Source organism: Amblyraja radiata, chromosome 4 (assembly GCF_010909765.2).
Source record: "Amblyraja radiata isolate CabotCenter1 chromosome 4, sAmbRad1.1.pri, whole genome shotgun sequence".
In the NCBI taxonomy this organism is placed as follows: Eukaryota; Metazoa; Chordata; class Chondrichthyes; order Rajiformes; family Rajidae; genus Amblyraja; species Amblyraja radiata.
The window spans coordinates 102,333,713-102,359,094 of record NC_045959.1 but is presented as its reverse complement, the minus strand read 5'-3'; the positions used below and the strand labels follow the sequence as shown (position 1 = coordinate 102,359,094).

Sequence of the window (25,382 nt, the reverse complement as noted above, 5' to 3'; positions counted from 1 at the left end):
TATTTACCCAGAATTTTTTAATTTTTATACAGTTTGCAAACATATGAGATAATGTAGCTTCTAAATGTTGACTTGAAATTGATTCTAACTAAGTTATTGGCTCAGTTTGATTTAGTTCAGTTTAGTTTATTGTCGCGTGTACCGAGGTACAGTGAAAAGCTTTTGTTGCATGCTAACCAGTCAGCAGAAAGACAATACATGATTACAATCGAGCCAGTTGCAGTGTACAGATACATGATAAGGGAATAACGTGGCAAAATCTAATCAAGGATAGTCCAAGGGTCATCAAAGAGGTAGATAGTAGTTCAGCATTGTTCTCGGGTTGTGGTAGGATGATTCAGTTGCCTGATAACAGCTGGGAAGAAACTGTCCCTGAATCTGGAGGTGTGCATTTTCACACTCCTGTACCTTTTGCCTGATGGGAGAGGGGAAAAGAGGGAGTGGCCGGTGTGCGACTCATCCTTGATTATGCTGCTGGCCTTGCCGAGGCAGCGTGAGGTGTAAATGGAGAAATTGAGTTCTTGAGCCCTCGAATCCTGGCAACATTAGGACGGCTCAGTAGCTCAACGGTAGAGCTGCTGCCTTACAGCGCCAGAGACCCGACTTCTTCCCAACTGTTATCAGGCAACTGAACCATCCTACTATCTACCTCTTTGTTGACCCTTGGACTATCCTTGATTGGACTTTGCCTTACAGCGCCAGAGACCCGGGTTCGATCATGACCTTGGCTGCTGTCTGTACGGAGTCTGTACGTTCTCCTTGTGACCCCGTGGGTTTTCTCCGGGTGCTCCGGAATAAATAAATACACGAGAAAAGAAAGCAGGAAAAGACCCCTCCCCTCCCTCCCCTCCCTACAATCCGTCTATAGAAGGGTCCTGACACAAAGCGTCACCTATCCATGTCCTCCAGAGATGCTGGATGACCTATCAGACAACTGAGCCATTTGTTTAAGAAGGAACTGCAGATGCTGGAATATCGAAGGTAGATAAAAGTGCTGGAGAAACTCAGCGAGTGCAGCTCTCCCTCAGCCCTCTGGCTCCTCCTCTTCCTTTCTCCTTTCTTCTCCCCACCCTACATCCGTCTGAAGAAGGGTTTCGGCCCGAAACGTTGCCTATGTCCTTCGCTCCATAGATGATGCTGCTGCACCCACTGAGTTTCTCCAGCACTTTTGTCTACAGACAACTGAGCCATCCTACCACCAACTAGAGCGGACCTGACCACCTATCTGCCTCATTGGACACCTTCAGACTATCGTTAATCTGACTTTATCTTGCATTATACGTCATTCCCTTTATTATGCATCTGTACTCTGTGAACAACTTAATTGCAATAATGTACAGTCTTTCTGACTGGATAGCATGCAACGGAAGAGCTTTCCGCTGTACCTCAGTGCATGTGACAATAAACTCATCTAAACTAAGTTGTTCACCTCTAATACAATTTCTAAACCGTAACCAATCTAAACTACACTGAGTTCACCTTCAGTACAATGCCCAAACTTTGTCTTGAAAGTAAACTAAGCTGCAATGTGCTTATGTGGCCCAGCATGGATTTAATAATAACAGCGTCAGAGATCGGGTTCGATCCTGGCCCCGCGAACTGTCTGTGTGGAGTTTGCACATTCTCCCTGCGACTGTGTGGGTTTCCTTCAGAAACTCTGGTTTTCTCCAATTTGCAGGTTTGTAGCCTCTGTAAAATGTCCCTTGGTGTGTAAAGAGTGGATGAAAAAGCGGGGATAACGTGGAACTAGTGTAACGGTCAGCATGGTGGGCAGAAGGCCAGTTTCCATGCTGTATCTCTGAACTAAACTAATTTGACGAACCGTTTGGGAAAGAACCACAGATGCTGGTTTACACCGAAGATAGACACAAAATGCTGGAGTAACACAGCGGGACCGGCAGCATCTCTGGAGAGAAGGAATGGGTGACGTCTCGGGTCTGAAGAAGGGTCTCAACCCAAACTATCACCCATTCCTTCTCTCCAGAGATGCTGCCTCTCCCGCTGAGTTACTCCAGGATTTTGTGTTAAACTAATTTTGCACTCCCAAAACATCCTCTCATACTTTCTTTCCTCTGACGTAAATACTAATCCCACCCCATCTTCTCCACCTTGACTCCGACAGGACAGTCTCGTTGATATTTAGCGGACAATTTAAAAAAAAAATCGATCTTAAAAGGCGGTACGGTGGCGTAATGGTAGAGCTAGTGCCTGAAAGCGGCAGAGACCCAGGTTCGATCCCGACTACGGGTGCTGTCTGCACGGAGTTTGCACGTTCTCCCCGTGACCTGCGTGGGTTTTCTCCGAGATCTCCGGTTTCCTCCCGCACTCCAAAGGCGTGTACGTTTGTAGGTTAAAAGGCTTGGTATAAATGTATGAACGTAAAACTGTCTCTAGTGTGGGTAGGGTAGCATTCATGTGCTGGTCGATGCAGATTCGGTGGGCCGAAGGGCCTGTTTCCGTGCTGCATCACTAAATATAACTAAACTAAATGATTCAAAGCGTTACTAACCGGGTCTGGAATTCTGCCACACGATCCCTTCATACTTGCTCTCCACAAATACAGGTTCGTTGTCATTTATATCTTGAACTATGATTGTCACCATGGCAGGTCCTTCAACCACCTCTTGTTTCTCATTGAGACCTTCTATCTGTATACGAAGAAACCAAGAAAGCAATGATTAACCACGTTAAATTCTTCTGTTGACCAAATGAATGATAGGGGATGAGGTGGGAGTGGATCAGCCGCATGTATGAATTAGCATTAGCCAAGAAGGCACACCCTCCAGGGGTTAGGAGGGAGAGATAGATCAGCCATGATTGAATGGCGGAGTAAACGTGATGGGCCGAATGGCCTAATTCTACTCCTATTCCTTATTAAACTTCTACTTCCTTCGGAGACTGACGACATCTGACATGTCTCCAATGACTCTCACTAATGGCCCTGTCCCACTTACGCGACTTTTTCGACATTTCAACATGTTGAAAATCCAGCGGTGACCAGAACAAGGTACCACTCTTTGGGTGACTACTCACGACCATACAGGCTTCACCCCGCGACATGCCACCAGGGTGTCGCCTGTATGGTCGTGAGTCGTCTCCTCAGTCGCCCAAAGAGTCGTGGCGTCTTTCTGGTCGCCGCTGAATTTCCAACGTTGAAAATTTTCGCTGACGTGCAGTCACCGAAAAAGTTGTGTAAGTGGGACAGGCCCTTTACTTCTACAGATGCACCACAGAAAGCACGCCATCCAGTTGCATCACAGCTTGGTTTGGGAACAGCTCTGCCCAAGACCACACAAAATTGCAAAGTTGTGGATATAGCCCAGCCCATCACGCAGACCAGACTTGCCAACATTCAGAAAAGATTTACGAGAATGTTGCCAGGACTAGAGGGCATGAGCTATAGGGAGAGGTTGAGTAGGCTGGGTCTCTATTCCATGGAGCGCAGGAGGATGAGGGGAGATCTTACAGAGGTGTACAAAATCATGGGAGGAATAGATCAGATAGATGCACAGAATCTTTTGCCCAGAGTAGGGGAATCGAAGACCAGAGGACATAGGGTCAAGGTGAAGGGGAAAAGATTTAATAGGAATCCGAGGGGTGACTTTTTCACACAAAGGGTGGTGGGTGTATGGAACAAGCTGCAAGAGGAGGTAGTTGAGGCTGGCACTATCCCATCATTTAAGAAACAGTTGGACAGGTACATGGATAGGACGGGTTTGGAGAGATGTGAACCAAGCGCAGGCAGGTGGGACTAGGGTAGCTGGGACATTGTTGGCTGGTGTGGGCGAGTTTGGCCAAAAGGCCTGTTTCCGCACTGTATCACTCCATGACTCAATGACTCTATTTACACTTTACGCTGTTTTAGAAAAACAGCCAATGTAAATCGAATCCTTGTCCCATCCCAGTAATCCCTCCTTCTCCCGGCTCTCGTCGAGCAGGAGGTGCAGAAGCATGAAAGCGCACACCACCAGACTCAGGAACAACTCTTCCCCTCTGTTATCAGGCTTCTGAATGGTCCTTCCATAAGCCAGGCTACTGTCCGATTCACCTCCACCCTTTTGATAGCATTGGACTTTGTCCATGAACCTGATGCATAGCAATGCCGAAAACTATATTTTTAGTCAGAGGGTGGTGAATCTGTGGAGTTCTTTGCCACAGAATGCTGTAGAGGCCAAGTCAGTGGATATTTTTAAGGCAGAGATAGATAGATTTTTGATTAGTACAGGTGTCAGAGGTTATGGGGAGAAGGCAGGGGAATGGGGTTAGGAGGGAGAGATAAATCAGCCATGATTGAATGGCGGAGTAGACTTGAAGGGCCGAATGGCCTAATTGTACTCCTATCACTTATGACCTTATTTTCTGCACTTTGTATTTTTCCCTTTGCTACAACTATTGTACTTGAGTTTGACTTTGATTATACACAGCATAGTAGTTTGTTGTACAATCTTTGTAATTCATTTATTTAATTTCCAATACAAACTTATGGACTTCCAACAAAGAGATATTGACTGTTTCTGCCACAGAACAATATGTATGGGACACCCATGAATCTAAATTAACAATACAATATAGTCATAGAGTGATACAGAGTGGATACAGAGAGGTAGTGCAACTTGCCCACACCGGCCAACATGTCCCAGCTACACAGTCCCAGCTACACTAGTCCCAACTGCCAGCATTTGTTCCATATCCCTCCAAACCTGTCCTATCCATGCACCTGTCTAATTGTTTCTTAAACATTCGGATAGTCCCAGCCTCAACTACCTCCGCCGGCAGCTTGTCCAATACACCCACCACCCGTTGTGTGAAAAAAGTTACCCCTCAGATTCCTATTAAATCTTTTGCACTTCACCTTAAACCTATGTCCTCTGGTCCTCGATTCACCTACTCTGGGCAAGAGACTCTGTTCATCTACCTCTCATGATTATATAGACCTCTATAAGATCACCCCCCCCCCCCCCCCCCCCCCCCCCCCCCCCATCCTCCTCACTCGCTCGTGTGTCAGACGCCGTTCTGCCATCGCTTTTCCACAGCCAGTGCCTCTGCGGAGATCGTCCACAGTGCAAGCCCATCCTCCTGCCCTCCAAGGAACAGAGTCCCTGCCTACTCAACCTCTCCCCATAGCTCACGCCCTCTAGTCCTGGCAACAGCTTCTTAAATCTTCTCTAGCTTACAGTATTCCCAAGAATATTATTATGCATCTCCAAACCATGACAATTGCTCTAAATTCTTACATTGAACATCAGGTTCATAAAGTCTTACAGCACGAAAGTCTTACAGCACAGGTTCATAAAGTCTTACAGCACTTTAACCCAACTCGTTGATGCCAGCCAAGTTAGTCCCAATATAACATTACGTTATAAATTCAAGTATTCATTTCTCCTTTTGGAGATTTAGTTTTCACGAAGGGGTTTCATATGGGGAGAAGGCAGGCACGGGTTATTGATTGGGGACGATCAGCCATGATCACAATGAATGGCGGTGCTGGCTTGAAGGGCCGAATGGCCTCCTCCTGCACCTATTTTCTATGTAATAAGCATGAGTTTTGCATTATATCGGTATATATTCTGGGAAAATGCTGCAACATATTTTAATAAGAAAGAAAAGAGATTATAATCACCACCATTTCAGTTTTAATGCAAAGTGGTTCTCAGTCTCCCAATTTTTACAAGTCTCATTTACAGTCTCAGCAAAAAGCCGACCACTCCCTTCTATGTATTCACACACAACTTTCAATTCACAAATGTATTAAAGTTGCAACATCCCCAATTATATGATCTTTACACCACCTATTCTTGCGTAAGAATCAGAAAGGCAAACCCTACTGCCTGGGAATTCTGCAAGCTATGTAGTACACTTTCATTGAAAAATATCAGTCCAGAACCAGGGGCCACAGTTTACGAATAAGGAGTGAGCCATTTAGAAGGGAGATGAGGAAAAACTTTTTCGCCCAGAGAGTTGTAAATCTGTGGAATTCTCTGCCTTAGTGGAGGAGGCCAATTCTCTGGATGCTTTCAAGAGAGAGTTGGATAGAGCTCTTAAAGATAGCGGCATCAGGGGATGTGGGGAGAAGGCAGGAACGGGGTACTGATTGTGGATGATCAGCCATGATCACAGTGAATGGCGGTGCTGGCTCGAAGGGCCGAATGGCCTACTCCTGCACCTATTGTCTATTGTTTATTGTCTAAAATACAAAGGGAAATTTGGGGTCATAGAGAGTCATGGAGTCATACAATCCATAAACAGGCCCTTCGGCCCAACTCGGCCTTGCTGACCAAGATGCTCATCTAAATTAGTCCAATTTCCTCTATTTGGTCCATATCCTACTAAACCTTTCCTGTCCATGCACCTGCCCAAGTGTCTTGTAAATATTCTTATTGCACCAGCCTCAACCACCTCCCCTGGCAGCTTGTTGCATATACCCACCGACCTCTGTGTAGAAACGTTGCCCCCTGGGTTCCAATGAAATCTTTCCCCTCTCATTTTAAACCTAGGTCCTTTAGTTCCTGATTCCCCGACCCTATGCATTCATAGTATCAATGGTCCCCTCATGATTTTATAAACTTCTATACCATGACCCCTCAATCTCCAGTCCTACAAGGAACACAGTCCCAACCTCTCTCTACATCTCAGTCCATCAAGTCCTGTCAGCATCCTCGTGAATCCCTTCTGCACTCTTTCCAGCTTAAGGAAATCTTTCGCAGAGCAGGGTGGCCAAAACTGAGCACAATATTCCAAGTTCAGCTTCACCAATGTCCTGTGCAACTGCAATACATCGTCCCAACGTCTATATGCAATGCCCTTACTGATGAAGGCCAGCATTTCAAAAGTCTCTTCACCACCCAGTTCACCTTTACACAACTTTCAAGAAACTATGCCCTCGTACTCCGAGGTCATTGTGACTTACGACACTCCCAGGGCGTTACAAATCACAGTGAACGTCCATCTATGGTTCGACTTCCTAAAATACAAAACCACACACTTAGGCGTATTGAACGCCACGTCTCATCCCTTGGCCCGCATACTTAGCTCAACAAAATCTTCTGCAACTATTGCTAACCTTTCTCACTGTCTACAATGGCACCTGACTTAGAGTCAGCTGCAAACTTACTAACCATCCAACACTAACATGCCAGACGAAACCTCCCCCAACTAATCCGTAATATCACTTCTGCTTGACTAATCATATTCGTTTAGGAAGGAACAGCAGATGCTGGTTTACACCAAAGATAGACACAAATGCTGGCGTAACTCAGCAGGGTAGGCAGCATCTCTGGATAGAAGGAATGGGTGACATTTTGGGTCGAGACCCTTCTTCAGACTGAGAGTCAGGGGAGAGAACAAACCATATTTGTTCTATGGTTTCAGTGATTTTGTATAGGTCAAAAGGTCATAAGTGATGGGAGCAGTATTAGGCCATTCAGCCCATCAAGTCTACGCCATTCAATAATGGCCGATCTATCTCTCCCTCTTAACCCTAATCTCCTGCCTTCTCCCCATAACCCCTGACATCCGGACTAATCAAGAATTTATCTCAGGATAAATGGATAGGTTGGGTGAGTGGGCATGGCAGATGCAGTATAATGTGGATAAATGTGAGGTTATCCACTTTGGTGGCAAGAACAGGAAAGTAGACTATTATCTGAATGGTGGCCGATTAGGAAAAGGAGAGATGCAACGAGACCTGGGTGTCATGGTACACCAGTCATTGAAAGTAGACATGCAGGTGCAGCAGGCAGTGAAGGAAGCGAATGGTATGTTAACATTCATAGCAAAAGGATTTGAATATAGGAGCAGGGAGGTTCTACTGCAGTTGTACAGAGCCTTGGTGAGACCACACCTGGAGTATTGCGTACAGTTTTGGTCTCCTAATCTGAGGAAAGACATTCTTGCCATAGAGGGAGTACAGAGAATGTTCACCAGACTGATTCCTGGGATGGCAGGACTTTCATATGAAGAAAGACTGGATAGACTCGGCTTGTACTCGCTAGAATTTAGAAGATTGAGGGGGGACCTTATAGAAACATACAAAATTCTTAAGGGGTTGGACAGGCTAGATGCAGGAAGATTGTTCCCGATGTTGGGGAAGTCCAGAACAAAGGGTCACAGTTTAAGGATAAGGAGGAAATCTTTTAGGACCGAGATGAGAAAAAAAAATTTCACACAGAGAGTGGTGAATCTTTGGAATTCTCTGCCACAGAAAGTAGTTGAGACCAGTTCATTGGCTATATTTAAGAGGGAGTTAGATGTGGCCCTTGTGGCTAAAGGGATCAGGGGGGTATGGAGAGAAGGCAGGTACATGATACTGCGTTGGATGATCAGCCATGATCATACTGAATGGTGGTGCAGGCTCGAAGGGCCAAATGGCCTACTCCTGCACCTATTTTCTATGTTTCTATGTTTCTATCTATCTCTGCCTTAAAAATATCCACTGACTTGGCCTCCACAGCCCTCTGTGACAAAGAATTCCACAGATTCACCACCCTCTGACTAAATAAATTACTCCCCATCTCCTTCCTAAAGGGATGTCCCCTGGGTTGGGGAAGAAAAGAATAGGTTTGCTGTTTGACATTCCATATAATATTTTCAACAACCAAAAAAAAACCCTTTCCCAAATAATAATTATATTTCCTCATAAGATTACTTTTACCTGTACTTTGTGGACAGCTTGTGTTTCACGATCCAGGGTTTTATTGAGATACAATAGGCCGTCTTCAATTCGTAGGGTGTCTTGGACTCCATCCGTAATATTAAACGTTTTTACAGCACTGTTACTTGATGTAAACTACAGTAAAAAGAAACTTGATAGTAAATGCACGATAGATCACGATTTTCTTGGCCATCCAAAGTACAAGCGGCAAGAAAAAAATAATCAGCATATCTGTATATTCACTTAATCAGTACACATGACAATAGACTAACCTCAAACTCTAAATGTACAGCAATGTATGTAGTATAAAGTCTTAATCCATTTATTTGTCACTGTTTAGATTTGCTTTTGCACAATTTGTCCATATTGATTGAAATTCTAAAAGATTTACCAGATATATCATTAACGGGACAGTGGTTCCCTCAAGAACAGTCAGATCCATTGTCTTCAAAGGTCCTTTTGGAAGTTTTCCATTAATTTCCGTGAGTAGTACCTGCAGTGAATATAAATAAATGAATCATACGCAGTCGGAGGCTACGTTGATAATGATGAGCTGTTGCAAAAACACAATGACACGTCTTATAAACGGGGATTATGTCTTGGCATCTTGTATTGGTGAGTCATAGTGAACAGGTACCTACTGTATGCTGCCCGCAGGAGATCTGAATGTACTTGATATTGAAATAATATTACCAGTTATCCTGACCAAATATGTTCAGCGCGACAAAATGGCACGTCTCTATTTCACTGCACCAAGCATAACGTCCGATAAATTCTGCAGTTTTAATTGATTGAGGTGATTGAAAGATACAGCATGGAAGCAGGCCCTTCAGCCCACCGAATCCACGCGGACCACCGATCACCCGTTCGCACGATGTTTGCCACTTTCTCACCCGCTCCATACGCACTGGGAGCCATTTTGCGGAGGCCACTTAACCTGTAAATGGATTGACTGTGATCATGCGTTGGCCTCCCGCTGACTGGTTAGCACGCAACAAAAAGCTTCCCACCGTACCTCGGTACGCGTGACTATAAACTAAACTGAACTCATAAACTAAACTGAACTACAAACTCCCACCTCTTTGCAATGTGGGAAGAAACCGGAGCACCCGGAGGAAATCCATGCGGTCACGGGGTGAGAGTACAAACTCCGTACGGATAACACCCGTAGTCAGGACCGAACCCGGGTCTCTGGTGCTGTGAAGCAGCAGCACTACCAGCTGCACCACTGTGCCGCCCAGCTCTCTATAAGGACAGCCACCACTGTGTAAATCAAAGAATGGAGCGCAGATGCTCAAATGTGGTCGCTTATTTCAGTAACTTCTCTATGGAAGTGATACTGGGGACTGGGACCTTATGCGGGGAAATTCTGATCCTTTTTAACAAGAGTTTAAGGTGCATATGCGGACAAGAAGGCAACAGAAGGAATGCGGTGATTCACTTGTGGGAAACGTGGTTTAAACAAATGCACAGGGGATAGTAGATGCTGGAATCTTGTCTGAATCAGACTGACGAAAAGTTCTGACCCAAAACATCATAGTCATAGCATGATGCAGCGTGGAAACAGGCCCTTCGGCCCAACGTGCCCACACCGGCCAACATGTCCCAGCTACACTAGTCCCACCTGCCCTGCACTTGGTTCATATCCCTCCAACCCTGTCCTATCCATGTCTCTTATCCCCTATCTAACTGTCTCTTAAACGTTGGGATAGTCCCAGCCTCAACTGCCTCCCCGGGCAGCTTGTTCCATACACCCACCACCCTTGGTGTGAAAAGTTGGTGAGTTACCCCTCAGATTCCTACCAGCTTTCAAGAGAGGGTTAGATTTAGCTCTTAGGCCTAAGGGAATCAAGGGATATGGGGAAAAAGCCGGAATGGGGTACTGATTTTGGATGATCAGCCATGGTCATATTGAATGGCGGTGCTGGCTCGAAGGGACAAATGGCCTACTCCTGCACCTGTTTTCTATGTTTCTATGTTTCCATGTTTCTACCAAGTTTCTACCATGTTTCTACCATCAGCGATCCTACTCACTAGGGCCAATTTACAATTTTTCCGAAGCCAATTAACTTACAAACTGTACGTCTTTGGAGTGTGGGAGGAAATCGGAGCACCCGGAGAAAACTCACACATTCACGGGGAGAACGTACAAACTCCATACAGACAGCATCCATAGTCAGATTCGAACCCGGGTCTCTGGCGCTGTAAGGCAGCAACTCTACCGCTCTGCTACCATGCTGTAGCTGCTGAATTTCACTTTGTATTTAGCTTTGATTGTGCTTATCTATAGTATAATCTTACCGGATTATACTCTTGCCAAGAGTAGGTGAATCGAGGACCAGAGGACATAGTTTTAAGGTGAGGGGAGAAATATTTAATAGGAATATGATCACAAAGGGTAGTGGGTGTAAGGAACAAGCTGCCAGAGGAGGTAGTTGAGGCTGGGACTATCCCAACGTTTCGGAGACAGTTAGACAGGTACATGGATAGGACAGGTTTGGAGGGATATGGACCAAACGAGGGCAGCTGGGACTAGAGTAGCTGGGACATGTTGGCCGGTGTGGGCAAGTTGAGCCGAAGTTTATTATTGTCAATAACTCTGACTCTATGATTCTATAAACAAAACAAAGAATTTCACTGTACCTAGATACATGTGACAATAAAGTATTGTTGAATCACTGACCTTCTTCATACTATCTATATCACATTACTCATTACACTGGCTCATCGTAAAATAACTCCCTTTGCTTCCTGACTGTGCATTTCAGCACATCCCAATGTCAATGAAAGTAAGCATGCAGGTACAGCAGGCAATGAAGAAAGTGAATGGCATGTTGGCCTTTATAACAAGAAGAGTTGAGTATAGGAGCAAAGAGGTCCTTCTGCAATTGTACAGAGCCCTAGTGAGACCACACCTGGAGTATTGTGTGCAGCTTTGGTTCTCTAATTTGAGGAAGGACATTCGTGCTATTGAGGGAGTGAAGCGTTTATTACAAGGTTAATTCCCAGGATGGCGGGACTGTCATATACTGAGAGAATGGAGCAGATGGGCTTGTACACTCTGGAGTTTAGAAGGATGAGAGGGCATCTTATTAACACATATAAGGTTATTAAGGGTTTGGACATGCTAGAGGCAGGAAACATGTTCCCAATGTTGGGGGAGTCCAGAACCAGGGGCCACAGTTTAAGAATAATGGGTCAGCCATTTAGAACGGAGATAAGGAAACACGTCTTCATACAGAGAGTTGTGAGTCTGTGGAATTCTCTGCCTCAGAGGGCGGTGGAGGCAGGTTCTCTGGATACTTCAAGAGAGGGCTAGATAGGGCTGGTAAAGATAGCGGAGTCAGGGTAAATGGAGAGAATGCAGGAACGGGGTACTGATTGGGGATGATCAGCCATGATCACATTGAATGGCGGTGCTGGCTCGAAGGGCCGAATGGCCCACTCCTGCACCTATTGTATATTGTCTATTGTCTAAAACTTGATGCTCATCTTTCTGCCCTGCCATGGCCCTCCCTTATGAGCGTTTGTCAGCACTGGGCCTGTACTCGCCTTGGTCTTCTATAATGAGGGGGGACCTCATTGAAAGTTACAGAATAGTGAAAGGCCTGGATAGAGTGGATGTGGAGAGGATGTTTCCACCAGTGGGAGAGTCTAGGACTAGAGGTCACAGCCTCAGAATTAAAGGATGTTCCTTTAGGAAGGAGATGAGGAGGAATTTCTTTAGTCAGAGGATGGTGAATTTGTGGAATTCTTTGCCAGAAAAGGCTGTGGAGGCCAAGTCAGTGGATATTTTTAAGGCAGAGATAGATGGATTCTTGATTAGTACGGGTGTCAGGGGTTATGGGGAGAAGGCAGGAGAATGGGATTAGGAGGGAGAGATAGATCAGCCATGATTGAATGGCGGAGAAGACTTGATGGGCCGAATGGCCTACTCCTACACCTATTGTCTATTGAATGGCCTAATTCTGCTCCTATCACATGACCTTATGACCTTATAATCACATGGAATGGTATCAGGTTTGGCACGGACATTGCGGGCCGAAGGGCCTATCACTGTGCTGTACCTTCCTCTCTTGCAACAATGGACCATTGTAGCTTTCTTTGATCATCTTCTGCTTAGATCTGTTCTTTTCACACCTTACATGTTCTTTGTATCCTTCCACATCTCGTTTCCCTCTCCCCTGACTCTCAGTCCGAAGAAGTGGGCCTCAACCCGAAACGCCACCCACTCCTACACCCCAGTGATGCTGCCTGAGCCCTTGACTTACTCCAGCTGTTTAGAAACATAGAAACATAGAAAATAGGTGCAGGCCATTCGGCCCTTCGAACCAGCACCGCCATTCAATGTGATCATGGCTGATCATCCAAAATCAGTACCCCATTCCTACTTTCTCCCCATATCCCTTGCTTCCGTTAGCCCAAAGTGCTAAATCTAACTCTCCCTTGAAAATATCCAGTGAATTGGCCTCCACTGCCTTCTGTGGCAGAGAATTCCACAGATTCACAACTCTCCGGGTGAAAACGTTTTTCCTCATCTCAGTCCTAAATATCCTACCCCTTATTCTTAAACTCTGACCCCTGGCTCTGGACTCCCCCAACAGCGGGAACATTTTTCCTGCATCTCGCCTGTCCAATCCCTTGGGGATGTTATATGTTTTTATAGGGTCTAAGAATCTCTGCAATCCGTTTAGCTAAAAGCCGCTGCTGTATCGTGTAGTTACCGGACACATGATTTGGAAAATAGCAGATTTTGATTTTAATTTTACTTTTTTCCCCCCATTCTATAAAACAGATGACGCACAGGTCTATTTCGTGCTTCGGTAGGAATTGTGTGCGCGCGGTAACTTTGGAATGGTCCAAAACACACATGGCTACACCTCGTGTGTATAAACTATTCCAACGTTATCTTGTGCACACAATTCCTACCGACGCACTCAGACCTGTGCATCATTTGTATACTATAAGAGCAGGGAGGTTCTACTGCAGTTGTACAGGGTCTTGGTGAGACCACACCTGGAGTATTGCGTACAGTTTTGGTCTCCTAATCTGAGGAAAGACATTCTTGCCATAGAGGGAGTACAGAGAAGGTTCACCAGACTGATTCCTGGGATGTCAGGACTTTCATATGAAGAAAGACTGGATAAACTCGGCTTGTACTCGCTAGAATTTAGAAGATTGAGGGGGGATCTTATAGAAACTTACAAAATTCTTAAGGGGTTGGACAGGCTAGATGCAGGAAGATTGTTCCTGATGTTGGGGAAGTCCAGAACAAGGGGGTCACAGTTTAAGGTTAAAGGGGAAATCTTTTAGGACCGCGATGAGAAAATCATTTTTTACACAGAGAGTGGTGAATCTCTGGAATTCTCTGCCACAGTAGGTAGTTGAGGCCAGTTCATTGGCTATATTTAAGTTAGATGTGTCCCTTGTGGCTAAAGGGATCAGGGGGTATGGAGAGAAGGCAGGGATGGGATACTGAGTTAGATGATCAGCCATGATCATATCGAATGGCGGTGCAGGCTCAAAGGGCTGAATGACCTACTCCTGCACCTATTTTCTATGTTTCTATAAGATCCCCTAACTTTGGTGCGAACCAGCATCTGCAGTTCCAACCTGCGCTGCACTGCTCTATGTTCTCCGTCACTGTCATGGCCTTCATGTAGTCGGAGATGCCCTGCAGCCCAGCCTGATGCTGCACAGGTGCAAGTCAAGCAGCCAGCCTGCAGTGTGGTCTCCCCCGATGTTCCGTAGCCCAGACAATGTCAGAAATTGCTGGAGGCTCTACACAGATCAAACCCATGAAGAGAAGAGACAAGGATCCCTCATCACAACTGGAAATGTGAGAACACAAGCAATGGTTTCATTTCCAGAGACGGGGACGGCTGGAGATAACAGAGGGAATGTCTGCAGAAGAGGGCAGACCTGGATTGTCTCGGTAAAGAGAAATGAATGCCCTGACAGCCCAAAACAAATATATTCCTGTTAGGTTTTAGTTTAGTCTTAGCGATACTGCGCCGAAACAGGCCCTTCGGCCCACCGAGTCTGCGCCGACCCACGATCCCCGCATATTAACACTATCCTACACACACTAGGGACAATTTACAATGATACCAAAGCCATTTAACCTACAAACCTGCACCTGCACATCTTTGGAGTGTTGGGGGAAACCGGAGCACCCGGAGAAAACCCACGCAGGACACGGGGAGAACGTACAAACACCGTACAGACAGCACCCGTAGTCAGGTTAGAATCCGGGTCTCTGGCGCTGTAATGGGCCTGTCCCATTAAGACGATATTTTAGGCGATTACAAGCGACTAGGCTGTCGCCACATGGTCGCTAGTGGTCGCCGGGGTGTCGCCTGTATGGTCGGGAGTAATCTCCTCAGTCGCCCAAAGGGTCTTTCTGGTCACCGCTGGATTTTCAACATGTTGAAAATTTCTCGCCGACTGTGGCGACCGTGGGTTTGACGCCAATGAGCGTAGCTTGACGTAGGTGCTATCGTAGGTTGTCGCCCGGTTAACGTAGGTTGTCGCCAGGTGACGTAGGTTGTCGCCGGTGCTGACTTTGGTAAATTCCATCGTCGTATTCACCGACAATTGCCTACAAATCGTGGGACAGGCCCATAAGGCAGCAACTCTACTGCTGCACCATCGTGCCGCCCGTTATGGGAATATCCAAAGGCTAACTTTGGATTGGAGTATAAGAGCAGGGAGGTTCTACTGCAGTTGTACAGGGTCTTGGTGAGACCACACCTGGAGTATTGCGTACAGTTTTGGTCTCCTAATCTGAGGAAAGACATTCTTGCCATAGAGGGAGTACAGAGAAGGTTCACCAGACTGATTCCTGGGATGTCAGGACTTTCATATGCAGTAAGACTGGATAGACTCGGCTTGTACTCGCTAGAATTTAGAAGATTGAGGGGGGATCTTATAGAAACTTACAAAATTCTTAAGGGGTTGGACAGGCTAGATGCAGGAAGATTGTTCCCGCTGTTGGGGAAGTCCAGAACAAGGGGTCACAGTTTAAGGATAAGGGGTAAGTCTTTTAGGACCGAGATGAGAAAAACATTTTTTACACAGAGAGTGGTGAATCTGTGGAATTCTCTGCCACAGAAGGTAGTTGAGGCCAGTTCATTGGCTATATTTAAGAGGGAGTTAGATGTGGCCCTTGTGGCTAAAGGGATCAGGGGGTATGGAGAGAAGGCAGGTACAGCATACTGAGTTGGATGATCAGCCATGATCATATTGAATGGCGGTGCAGGCTCGAAGGGCCGAATGGCCTACTCCTGCACCTATTTTCTATGTTTCTATGTTTCTATGTTTCTAACACCTCAAACATAGCCACTGTTTGCACATAGGTTAAACTGACCTTTCAGCTGACAATTCTGATCACTGGATGTTTCTTTATATTAAATTGCATTGGCAATTTCTTGAGCCACTGATCAAGCCTGCCAAGATCCTTCAGTACATATTTGGAGTTTATCATTACAGCTCTATGTTCCCTGAGGCTTTGTATGCACTGGGCATGGATGCACTATAGAAAGCCCACTGTCACGTTGCCTCACAGCTTGGGTAACAGCTCTGGTCAAGACTGCAAGGAATTGCAGATGGTGTCGATGTCACTCTGTACTACGTAAGGTCATAAGGTCATGTGATCGGAGTGGAATTAAATCATTCGGCCCATCAAATCTACTCCGCAATTCAATCATGGCTGATGTATTTCTCCTTCTCCTGCCTTCTCCCCATAACCTCTGACACCCGTACTAATCAAGAATCTATCTATCTCCGCCTTACAAATATCCACTTGCCTCCACTGCCTTATGTGGCAAAGAATTCCACAGATTCATCCCCCTCTGACTAAAGACATTTCTCTTCATCTCCTTCCTAAAAGAACGTCCTTTAATTCTGAAAGGACTACCTCGGAAAAGAAGCCAACATAATCAAAGAACTTGTCCCATTCCTTCGTCTCCCTGCTCCCATCGGGCAGAAGGTACAGGAGTTTGAAAACATGCACCACCAGACTCAGGAACAGCTTCTTCCCCTCTGTTATCAGGCTTCTGAACCGTCATTCCATAAGCTAGGGTACTGTCCGATTCACCTTTACCCCATTGTGGACATTGGACTTTGTCAATGGAACTGATGTGCGACAAAGCTGAAAGCTGTATTCTGGCCTCTGTGTTTCCCCCTTGTTTTGTTTAGAGATGCAACCTGGAAAGAGGCCCTTCGGCCCACCGAGTCCACTTCGACCATCTCACACTCTTTCAATGATATCCCACTTTCCTACTCCCTAGACAGCTTGCGGACGACAATTAACCTGCAAACAAGCACATCTTTGGGAATAGGGGAGGAAAACGGAGCACCTGGAAGAAACCCACGGGTGTCACAGGGAGAAAATGCAAACTCCGCACAGACAGCAGCCAAGGGCAGGATCGAACCCGGGTCTCTGGCGCTGCGAGGCAGCAACTCTACCAGCTATGCCACCGTTCCGCATGTTGCTTATATATAGAATTATTTTATTGGAAAACATGCAAAACAAAGCTTTTCACTGTACCTCAGTACACATGACTGCAATAAACCTAAACATAAACCTTTCCTTCCTACTGAAGAAAAGCAAGATTTCTTGGTTTGAGAACAGCCCCTTCCACGACAGTAAGAAATTGCAGAGAATTGTGGACGCAGCCCAGACCATCACACAAACCAACCTCCCTTCCATTGACTCCATCTACACATCACTCTGCCTCGGCAAGGCCAGCAGCGTAATCAAGGACCAGTCTCATCCTGGCCACTCCCTCTTCTCCCCTCTCCCATCAGGCAAGAGGTACAGAAGAGTGAAAACGCACACCTCCAGATTCAGGGACAGTTTCTTCCCAGTTGTTATCAGGCAACTGAACCATCCTACCACAACTGGAGAGCAGGTACCATATACCTAATTGGAGACCCTCGGACTATCTCTAATCGGTCTTTACTGGACCGCATCTTCCACTAAACATTAGTCCCTTCAACCTGTATCTGTACACTGTGGACGACTTGATAGTAATCATGTATAGTTTTACCTGACTGGATAGGGCGCAATAAAAAAGCTTTTCACTGTACCTTGGTATAGGTGCCAATGAATTAAACTAATCTAAATCATTTATAATATATATGTATAAGCAATGCAGCACGGTGGCGCAGGGGTGAAGTTGCTGCCGACAGTGTATTTATGCAGTGTAAATGGATTGATTGTAATCATGTATTGCCTTTCTGCTGACTGGTTAGCACGCAACAAAAAATGTACCTCGGTACACGTGACAATAAAATAAACTGAACAGTGCCAGAGGCACAGGTTCGATCCTGACTACGGGTGCTGTCTGTACATAGAAACATAGAAACATAGAAAATAGGTGCAGGAGTAGGCCATTCGGCCCTTCGAGCCTGCACCGCCATTCAATATGATCATGGCTGATCATCCAACTCAGTATCCTGTACCTGGTTTCTCTCCATACCCCCTGATCCCTTTAACCACAAGGGCCACATCTAATTCCCTCTTAAATATAGCCAATGAACCTCAACTACCTTCTGTGGCAGAGAATTCCAGAGATTCACCACTCTCTGTGTGAATTTTTTTTTCTCATCTCGGTCCTAAAAGATTTCCCCCTGATCCTTAAACTGTGACCCCTTGTTCTGGACTTCCCCAACATCGGGAACAATCTTCCTGCATCTAGCCTGTCCAACCCCTTAAGAGCTTATGCGTTCTCCCCGTGACCTGCGTGGGTTTTCTCCAGCCGCTCCGGTTTCCTCCCACACTCCACAGACGTGCAGATTTGTAGGTAAATTGACTTCGGTAAGAATTGGAAATTGTCCCTAGTGGGTGCAGTAGGATAGAGCTAGTGGACGGGCATCGCTGGTCGGTGCGGAATCGATGGGCCGAAGGGCCTGTTTCCGCGCCGTATCTCTTCGCTAAACTGAACCAAACTAAACTAGGTGACGCAAACGTTTATGAATCCAACGCAGAATTAGTTTAATGACATAGCAAAGTCGGCAAAGGCAAGTGCAATGGTGCGGATTGTTTGTTGCTCATTGGTAAAGATCGTTAAAAGAACATCGGGAGTTTCACATCACACGCAGGTGTAAATGCATCGCAGCAACGACGTCAATTATATTGCCTACAGATTCCTGCAGCACAAACCGCCCCGAGGCAAAACTCTGAGAGAAGTGAAATTGTAAAGAAAGAGATGCCAAACAAACATGTCCGTTCATGAAGAAAGAAGCCTTTTAGCTTCCAGGGGAAATCGGTGCATAATTCCCATGAATAACAAGTTACAGGCAAGGAGACCATAAATATCACACAGCGAAATGCTCGCCTTAGCTCAGAGGGTTATTCTCTAATCGGAGAGTGCGTAGGAAGAAACTGGTTTAAACCAAAGATAGACACTAGCCTGCCACAGAAGGCAGTCGAATGGTCTAATTCTACTCCTATCACTTATGATCTTATGATCCAGACACAAAAGCTGCAGTAACTCAGCGGGTCGGACAGCATCCCTGGAGTAAAGGAATAGGTTCTTTTTAGGGTTTTTTTGAGATACAGTGAGTAAACAGGCCCTTCGGAACACCGGGTCCGCGCTGACCAGCGATGCCCACACATTAACACTAGGGACAATTTTTACATTTATACCAAGCCAATTAACCTACAAACCTGTACGCCTTTAGAGTGTGGGAGGAAACCGAAGATCTCGGAGAAAATCCACGCAGATCACGGGGAGAACGTACAAACTACGTACAGACAGCGCCCGTAGCCGGGATCGGACCCGGGTCTCCAGCGCTGCATTCGTTGTAAGGCAGCAACTCTACCGCTGCGCCACCGTGACGTCTCAGGTCGAGACTTCAGACCCGACCCAAAACTTCAGCTGTTCCTTTACTCCAGAGATGCTGTCTGACCTGCTGAGTTACCGCTGAGTTACTCCAGCAGTTTGTGCCTATCTTTGGGACAAATGAGCATCTGCAGTTCCTTGTTCCTATGATGGTGCACTTTAACATTGTTTCAGCGATTTAATCTCGGCTGACACCTGGAGAGTGGGTGAACATTTGCCCGGTGACTCACCTGCTTAACCCTGGCTTGGTTCCAGCATCTCCCATGCAGGTGGAAGTTGTACCCGCCTGAAGCTAGTAGGTCTCACATTAAACGTATGGATCAAAGCACATTGGCATCAGCGAGATCAAAACCAAAGGTTTAACCCTTGACATTGAGTCCAGCATCTCGCAACAGATGAAACTAATAGGAAGTGCCACAGAGGGCTGTGGAGGCCAAGTCAGTGGATATTTTTAAGGCAGAGATAGATAGATTCTTGATTAGTACGGGTGTCAAGGGTTATGGGGAGAAGGCAGGAGATGTGATTAGGAGGGAGAGATAAATCAGCCATGATTGAATAGCGGAGTAGCCATGAGAGGCCTAACTCACCTCCTATGACCTTTGAACTTGAATAGGTTTAAGGTGAAGGGGAAACGATTTAATGGGAATCTGAGGGGTAACTTTTTCACACAAAGGGCGGTGGCTGTATGGAACAAGCTGCCAGAGGAGGTAGTTGAGGCCCGGACTACCCCAACATTTAAGAAGCAGTTCGACAGGTACATGGATAGAGGGCTTAGAGGGATATGGACCAAGCACAGGCAGGTGGGACTAGTGTAGCTGGGACATGTTGGCCGGTGTGGGCAAGTTGGGCCGAAGGGACTGTTTCCACGCTGTATCACTCTCTGACTCCAAAATGAACTTATGAAGGGATTTAAAGGCAGGAGTTTAAAGGGAGCTGTTGGACAAATTGTTTTTAATACACAGTGGGTGGTGGATGCCTGGAAATTGTGGAGGCAGATACAATAGTGGCCTTAAGATAGGCAAATGGACATGCAGGGAATGGAGGGATATGGATCATATTCCAGGCTGATGAGATGACTACACAAAAGGACACAAAGTGCGGGAGTAACTCAACAGGTCAGGCAGCATTTCTGGAGAACATGGATAGGTGATATTTCGGCTCGAGATCCTTCTTCCCATTGATTGTAGGGGGGGGGGGTGGGGAGAAGAAAGCTAGAAGTGGGGTGTGGCAGGTAAATAGGTGGACACGGCGGGGGGGGGGGGGGGGGGTTGATAGGCAGATGGTTGGAGCAAAGCCCAGAGATAAAAGCAGAAGGTGTGAGACAGGTTTGAAGAGATGCAAATTGTGAAGCCAGAGGATGGAAAATAGCAGCAAGGGAAAGAATTTGGTGGGAGTCCAGATGGCACCCAATGGATGGGAGGGGAGGGGAGGGGAGGGGAGGGGAGGGGAGGGGAGGGGAGGGGAGGGGAGGGGAGGGGAGGGGAGGGGACAGGACGGGAGGGGAGCCGAGGGGACTATGGGTCAATGAGCCTGTTCCTGTGCTGTTCAATGTTCTATGTTCTATGTAAGTGGCTTCTTAACCTAAGATTTCATGATTCTGATATAAAAATTATAGAATAATGTAAAATATAATAAAATAAAAAATTATAACATTATGAAGGGCATAGATAGGGTAGACAGTCAGAACCTTATTCCAAGGGTGGAAACTGCTTTAAGGTGAGAGGGGAAAAGTTCAAAAGAGGTGTGTGAGACAGGGCTTTTTGCACTAAGAGTGGTGGGTGCCCGGAATGCACTTCCACGGGAGGTTGTGGAGATAGATACGATAGTGGTGTGTAAGAGGCTCTTAGATAGGCACATGGATATGCAAGGAGTGGAGGGATATGGATCATGTGCAGGCGTAGGAAATTAATTTAACATGGCGGTGTGCTTAGCACAGACATTGTGGGCCGAAGGGCCTGTCCCTGTACTATACTGTTCTATGTTCTATAATATAACCCAAGACCCTATGCTTACCTGAATGTTTCTGATTTTACATTTTCAACTATTTCCTGCAAAATCCATGTGAGAATTTACCCACTGGGTCATTTTGAATGGCACAAAGCCACTCCACCAAGCTGGAGGTCTAACACATTTGCACACCATTTCCAACTAATAATCTTTTTGTTCCGTTTGGAAATATAGCACGGAAACAGGCTCTTCGGCCCACCGAGTCCGTGCCAGCCAGCGATCCCCGCACAATGACACTATCCTTCACACACAGGGGACAATTTGCTCTTATACCAAGCCGATTAATCTGCAAACCCGTACGTCTTTGGAGTGTGGGAAGAAACGGGCGATCTTGGAATAAACACAGGCAGGTCACGGGGAGAACGTACAAACTCCGTAGAGACGGTACCCGTAGTCAGGATCGAACCCGGGGCTCTGGCGCTGCAAGCGCTGTAGGGCAGCAACTCTACCGCTGCGCCACCATGCTGCCCCTTCTGCAAGTTAATCGCACCCCCTCCCCTCCCCCCTTCTCCAACAGAATGTGTAAATCAGTCTCATAAATCAAGGACACTCCTTATCTACACTGGAACAGACAGACTCAATTAAAACGTTTAATTTTTAACCTTCTCTGCCACGGCCATTGGTTGCTGCGTGAGTTTACTAATCTAACCTCGCTTGATAACCAAGTCATTGCTGTTCACTTGTGAAATAAGTCATTGTAAGAAAATATTTATGAATGGATAACATATTAATGTGCATAATTAGGGCTTTTCTTTCAGTGTTTTATTTAGTTTAGTTTAGGTTAGAGATACAGCGCGGAAACAGGCCCTTCGGCCCACAGAGTCCGCACCGACCAGCGATCCCCGCATCACTAATCCCACACACACTGGGGACAATTTTACATTTATACCAAGCCAATTAACCTACAAACCTATACGTCTTCTAGTTTGGGAGTAAACCGAACATCTCGGAGAAAACTCGTGCAGAAGACTATACAAACCGGGAGAATGTACAAACTCCTAACCCTAACCCTAACCACTACAGACAAGCACCCGTAGTCACGAACGAACCGGGGTCTCTGGCGCTGTAAGGCAGTAGCTCTACTGCTGCGCCACCAGGCCGCCGTAATATTGTCCTAAAGGCCCTGTCCCACTTTCACGACCTAACTCACGACCTCTGCCGAGTTTGCCCTTGACTCATACTCGCAGCATGGTCGTCACGAGGTCGTAGGAGGTTGTAGGTAGGTCGTGAGGTTAGTCGTAGGTACTCGTGGCAGCAAGTAGGTCGGGGCGTTTTTTCAACATGATGAAAAATGCCCACGTGTAAAAAAAGGTCGTGAATCAGGTCGTGAAAGTGGGACAGGGCCTTAAGGATGAATTAGTCAAAATGTCTGCAATGTCTCAAACAGATGCCAAACAAACTTGTCCATTCTTGAAGAAAGACGAAACGCTTAATAATTCCCCCCGGTTATCAATAAAGCCTAATTTAATGAACAAGCTTCTTGTTTATTGCTGGGTGAACACATAGTTCAAGGTGTTTATTAGAGGCATTAAAAAGAGATGAGTTTCACATTTTCACAGTGGGCCCAAGCCCAGAGCCCAGAGTTGTTGTTTTGTGAAATTGTTTCCTCAGGCAAACTCTTTCTCAATTGTTGTCTATCTGGGACTGAACAAAGAAGACCTGTTTCTGAATTTAAATTCAGGTTATGCAATCCGTGCCTGGTTCCCACTGCTGAAGGTGTGGCAGGAAGATAATTGGGTAAATATTTGTGCAGGAGCATTCAATGCCAGGCGAGAGGTGAAATAATTGCTTGTCTTTCTTTGACACTAAAGTCCTGAGAGCATTAGGTGCTGCAACGCCATTGACCAAAAATAAATAAATTAAATTATCTCATGTAAATGCTCATCGTCAGACTAATTAGGAGGTGATCTTACAGAATTATGAGAGGAATAGATCGACTAAAAGTCTCTTGCCCAGAGTAGGGGAATCGAGAGCCAGAGGACATATACCTCTGAGCCAACAGTGTCGAAACAGGCACTTCGGTCCAACTTGCCCACACCGACCAACATGTCCCATCTACACTCGTCCCACCTGACTGCCTTTGGCCCATTTACCTCTAAACCTATCCCATCCATGTACCCTGTCTAAATGTCTCTTATACGTTGCGGTAGCCCCTGACTCAACGACCTCCTCCGGCAGCTCATTCCATGCACCCACCACCCTTGGTGTAAAAAAGTTACCCCTCTGGTTCCCATTAAATCTTTCCCACCTCACCTTAACCAGCGGACAGAGGAACATAAGGCATTCATTTTTTTTATGCCAAGGTTGTTGAAGTGTGGAAAGAGCTGCCAGAGGAGATAGTTGAGGCAGATACTATTGCAACGTTTAAGAAACATTTAGACAGGTATATGACAAGTACACGGATAGGACAGGTTTAGAAGGAATATGGGCCAAATGTAGGCAGGTAACACTATTGTAGATTGGGCATGTTGATTAGTATGGGTTCTTGATTAGTCAGGGTGTCGGGGGTTATGGGGACAATAGACAATACACAATGGGTGCAGGAGTAGGCCATTCGGCCCTTCAAGCCAGCACCACCATTCAATGTGATCATGGCTGACCATCCACAATCAGTACCCCGTTCCTGCCTTCTCCCCATATCCCCTGACTCCGCTACCTTCAAGAGCCCTATCTAGCTCTCTCTTGAAAGTATCCAGAGAACCGGCCTCCACTGCCCTCTGAGGCAGAGAACTCCACAGACTCACAACTCTCTGTGTGAAAAAGTGTTTCCTCATCTCATTCTAAATGGCTTACCCCTTATTCTTAAACTGTGGGCCCTGGTTCTGGACTCCCCCAACATCGGGAATATGTTTCCTGCCTCTAGCGTGTCCAAACCTTTAATAATCTTATATGTTTCAATAAGAACCGCCCTCATCCTTCTAAATTCCAGAGTAGACAAGCCCAGCCGCTCCATTCTCTCAGCATATGACAGTCCCGCCATCCCGGGAATTAACCTTGTGAACCTACGCTGCACTCCCTCAATAGCAAGGATGTCCTCCCTCAAATTTATAGACCAAAACTGCACACAATACTCCAGGTGGGGTCTCACTAGGGCACTGTACAACTGCAGAAGGACCTCTTTGCTCCTATTCTCAACTCCTCTTATTATGAAGGCCTACATGCCATTCGTTTTCTTCACTGCCTACAGTACCTGCATGCTTACTTTCATTGACTGATGATCAAGGACCCCCAGATCCCATTGTAGTTCCCCTTTTCCCACCATTTAGATAATAATCTTCCTTCCTGTTTTTGCTACCAAAGTGGATAACCTCACATTTATCCACATTAAACTGCATCTGCCATGCATCTGCCCACTCACCCAACCTGTCCAAGTCACCCTGCATTCTCATAGCATCCTCCTCACAGTTCACACTGCCACCCAGCTTTGTGTCATCTGCAAATTTGCTAATGCTACTTGTAATCCCTTCATCTAAATCATTAATATATATTGTAAATAGCTGCGGTCCCAGCACCGAGCCTTGTGGTACCCCACTAGTCACTGCCTGCCTTTATGTGAGGTTATCCACTTTGGTAGCAAAAACAGGAAGGAAGATTTCTGAAAGGGATCCGTTAATCTCTACTCTTTGTTTCCTGTAATTGCCAACCAATTTTCTATCCATGTCAGCACTCTACCCCCAATACCATGTGCCCTAATTTTGCCCACTAATCTCCTATGTGGGACCTTATCAAATGCTTTCTGAAAGTCCAGGTACACTACATCCACTGGCTCCATTTTCCAAGTTACATCCTTAAACAATTCCAGAAGATTAGTCAAGCATGATTTCCCCTTCGTAAATCCATGCTGACTTGGATCGATCCTGTTACTGCTATCCAAA

General features: G+C 46.1%; 1 protein-coding gene across 1 annotated transcript in view; it reads right to left on the bottom strand.

Moving 5' to 3' along the window:
- Nucleotides 1-25,382, bottom strand: part of cdh17 (cadherin 17) — a 120,542-nt gene that overhangs the window by 77,814 nt on the left and 17,346 nt on the right. Inside the window, exons 3-5 of the mRNA XM_033020111.1 lie at nt 9,042-9,143; nt 8,651-8,785; nt 2,510-2,648 (exon numbers count right to left, since the gene is read on the bottom strand). Coding sequence (XP_032876002.1) covers nt 2,510-2,648; nt 8,651-8,785; nt 9,042-9,143 — 376 coding nt within the window. The remainder of the gene's footprint in view (nt 1-2,509; nt 2,649-8,650; nt 8,786-9,041; nt 9,144-25,382) is intronic.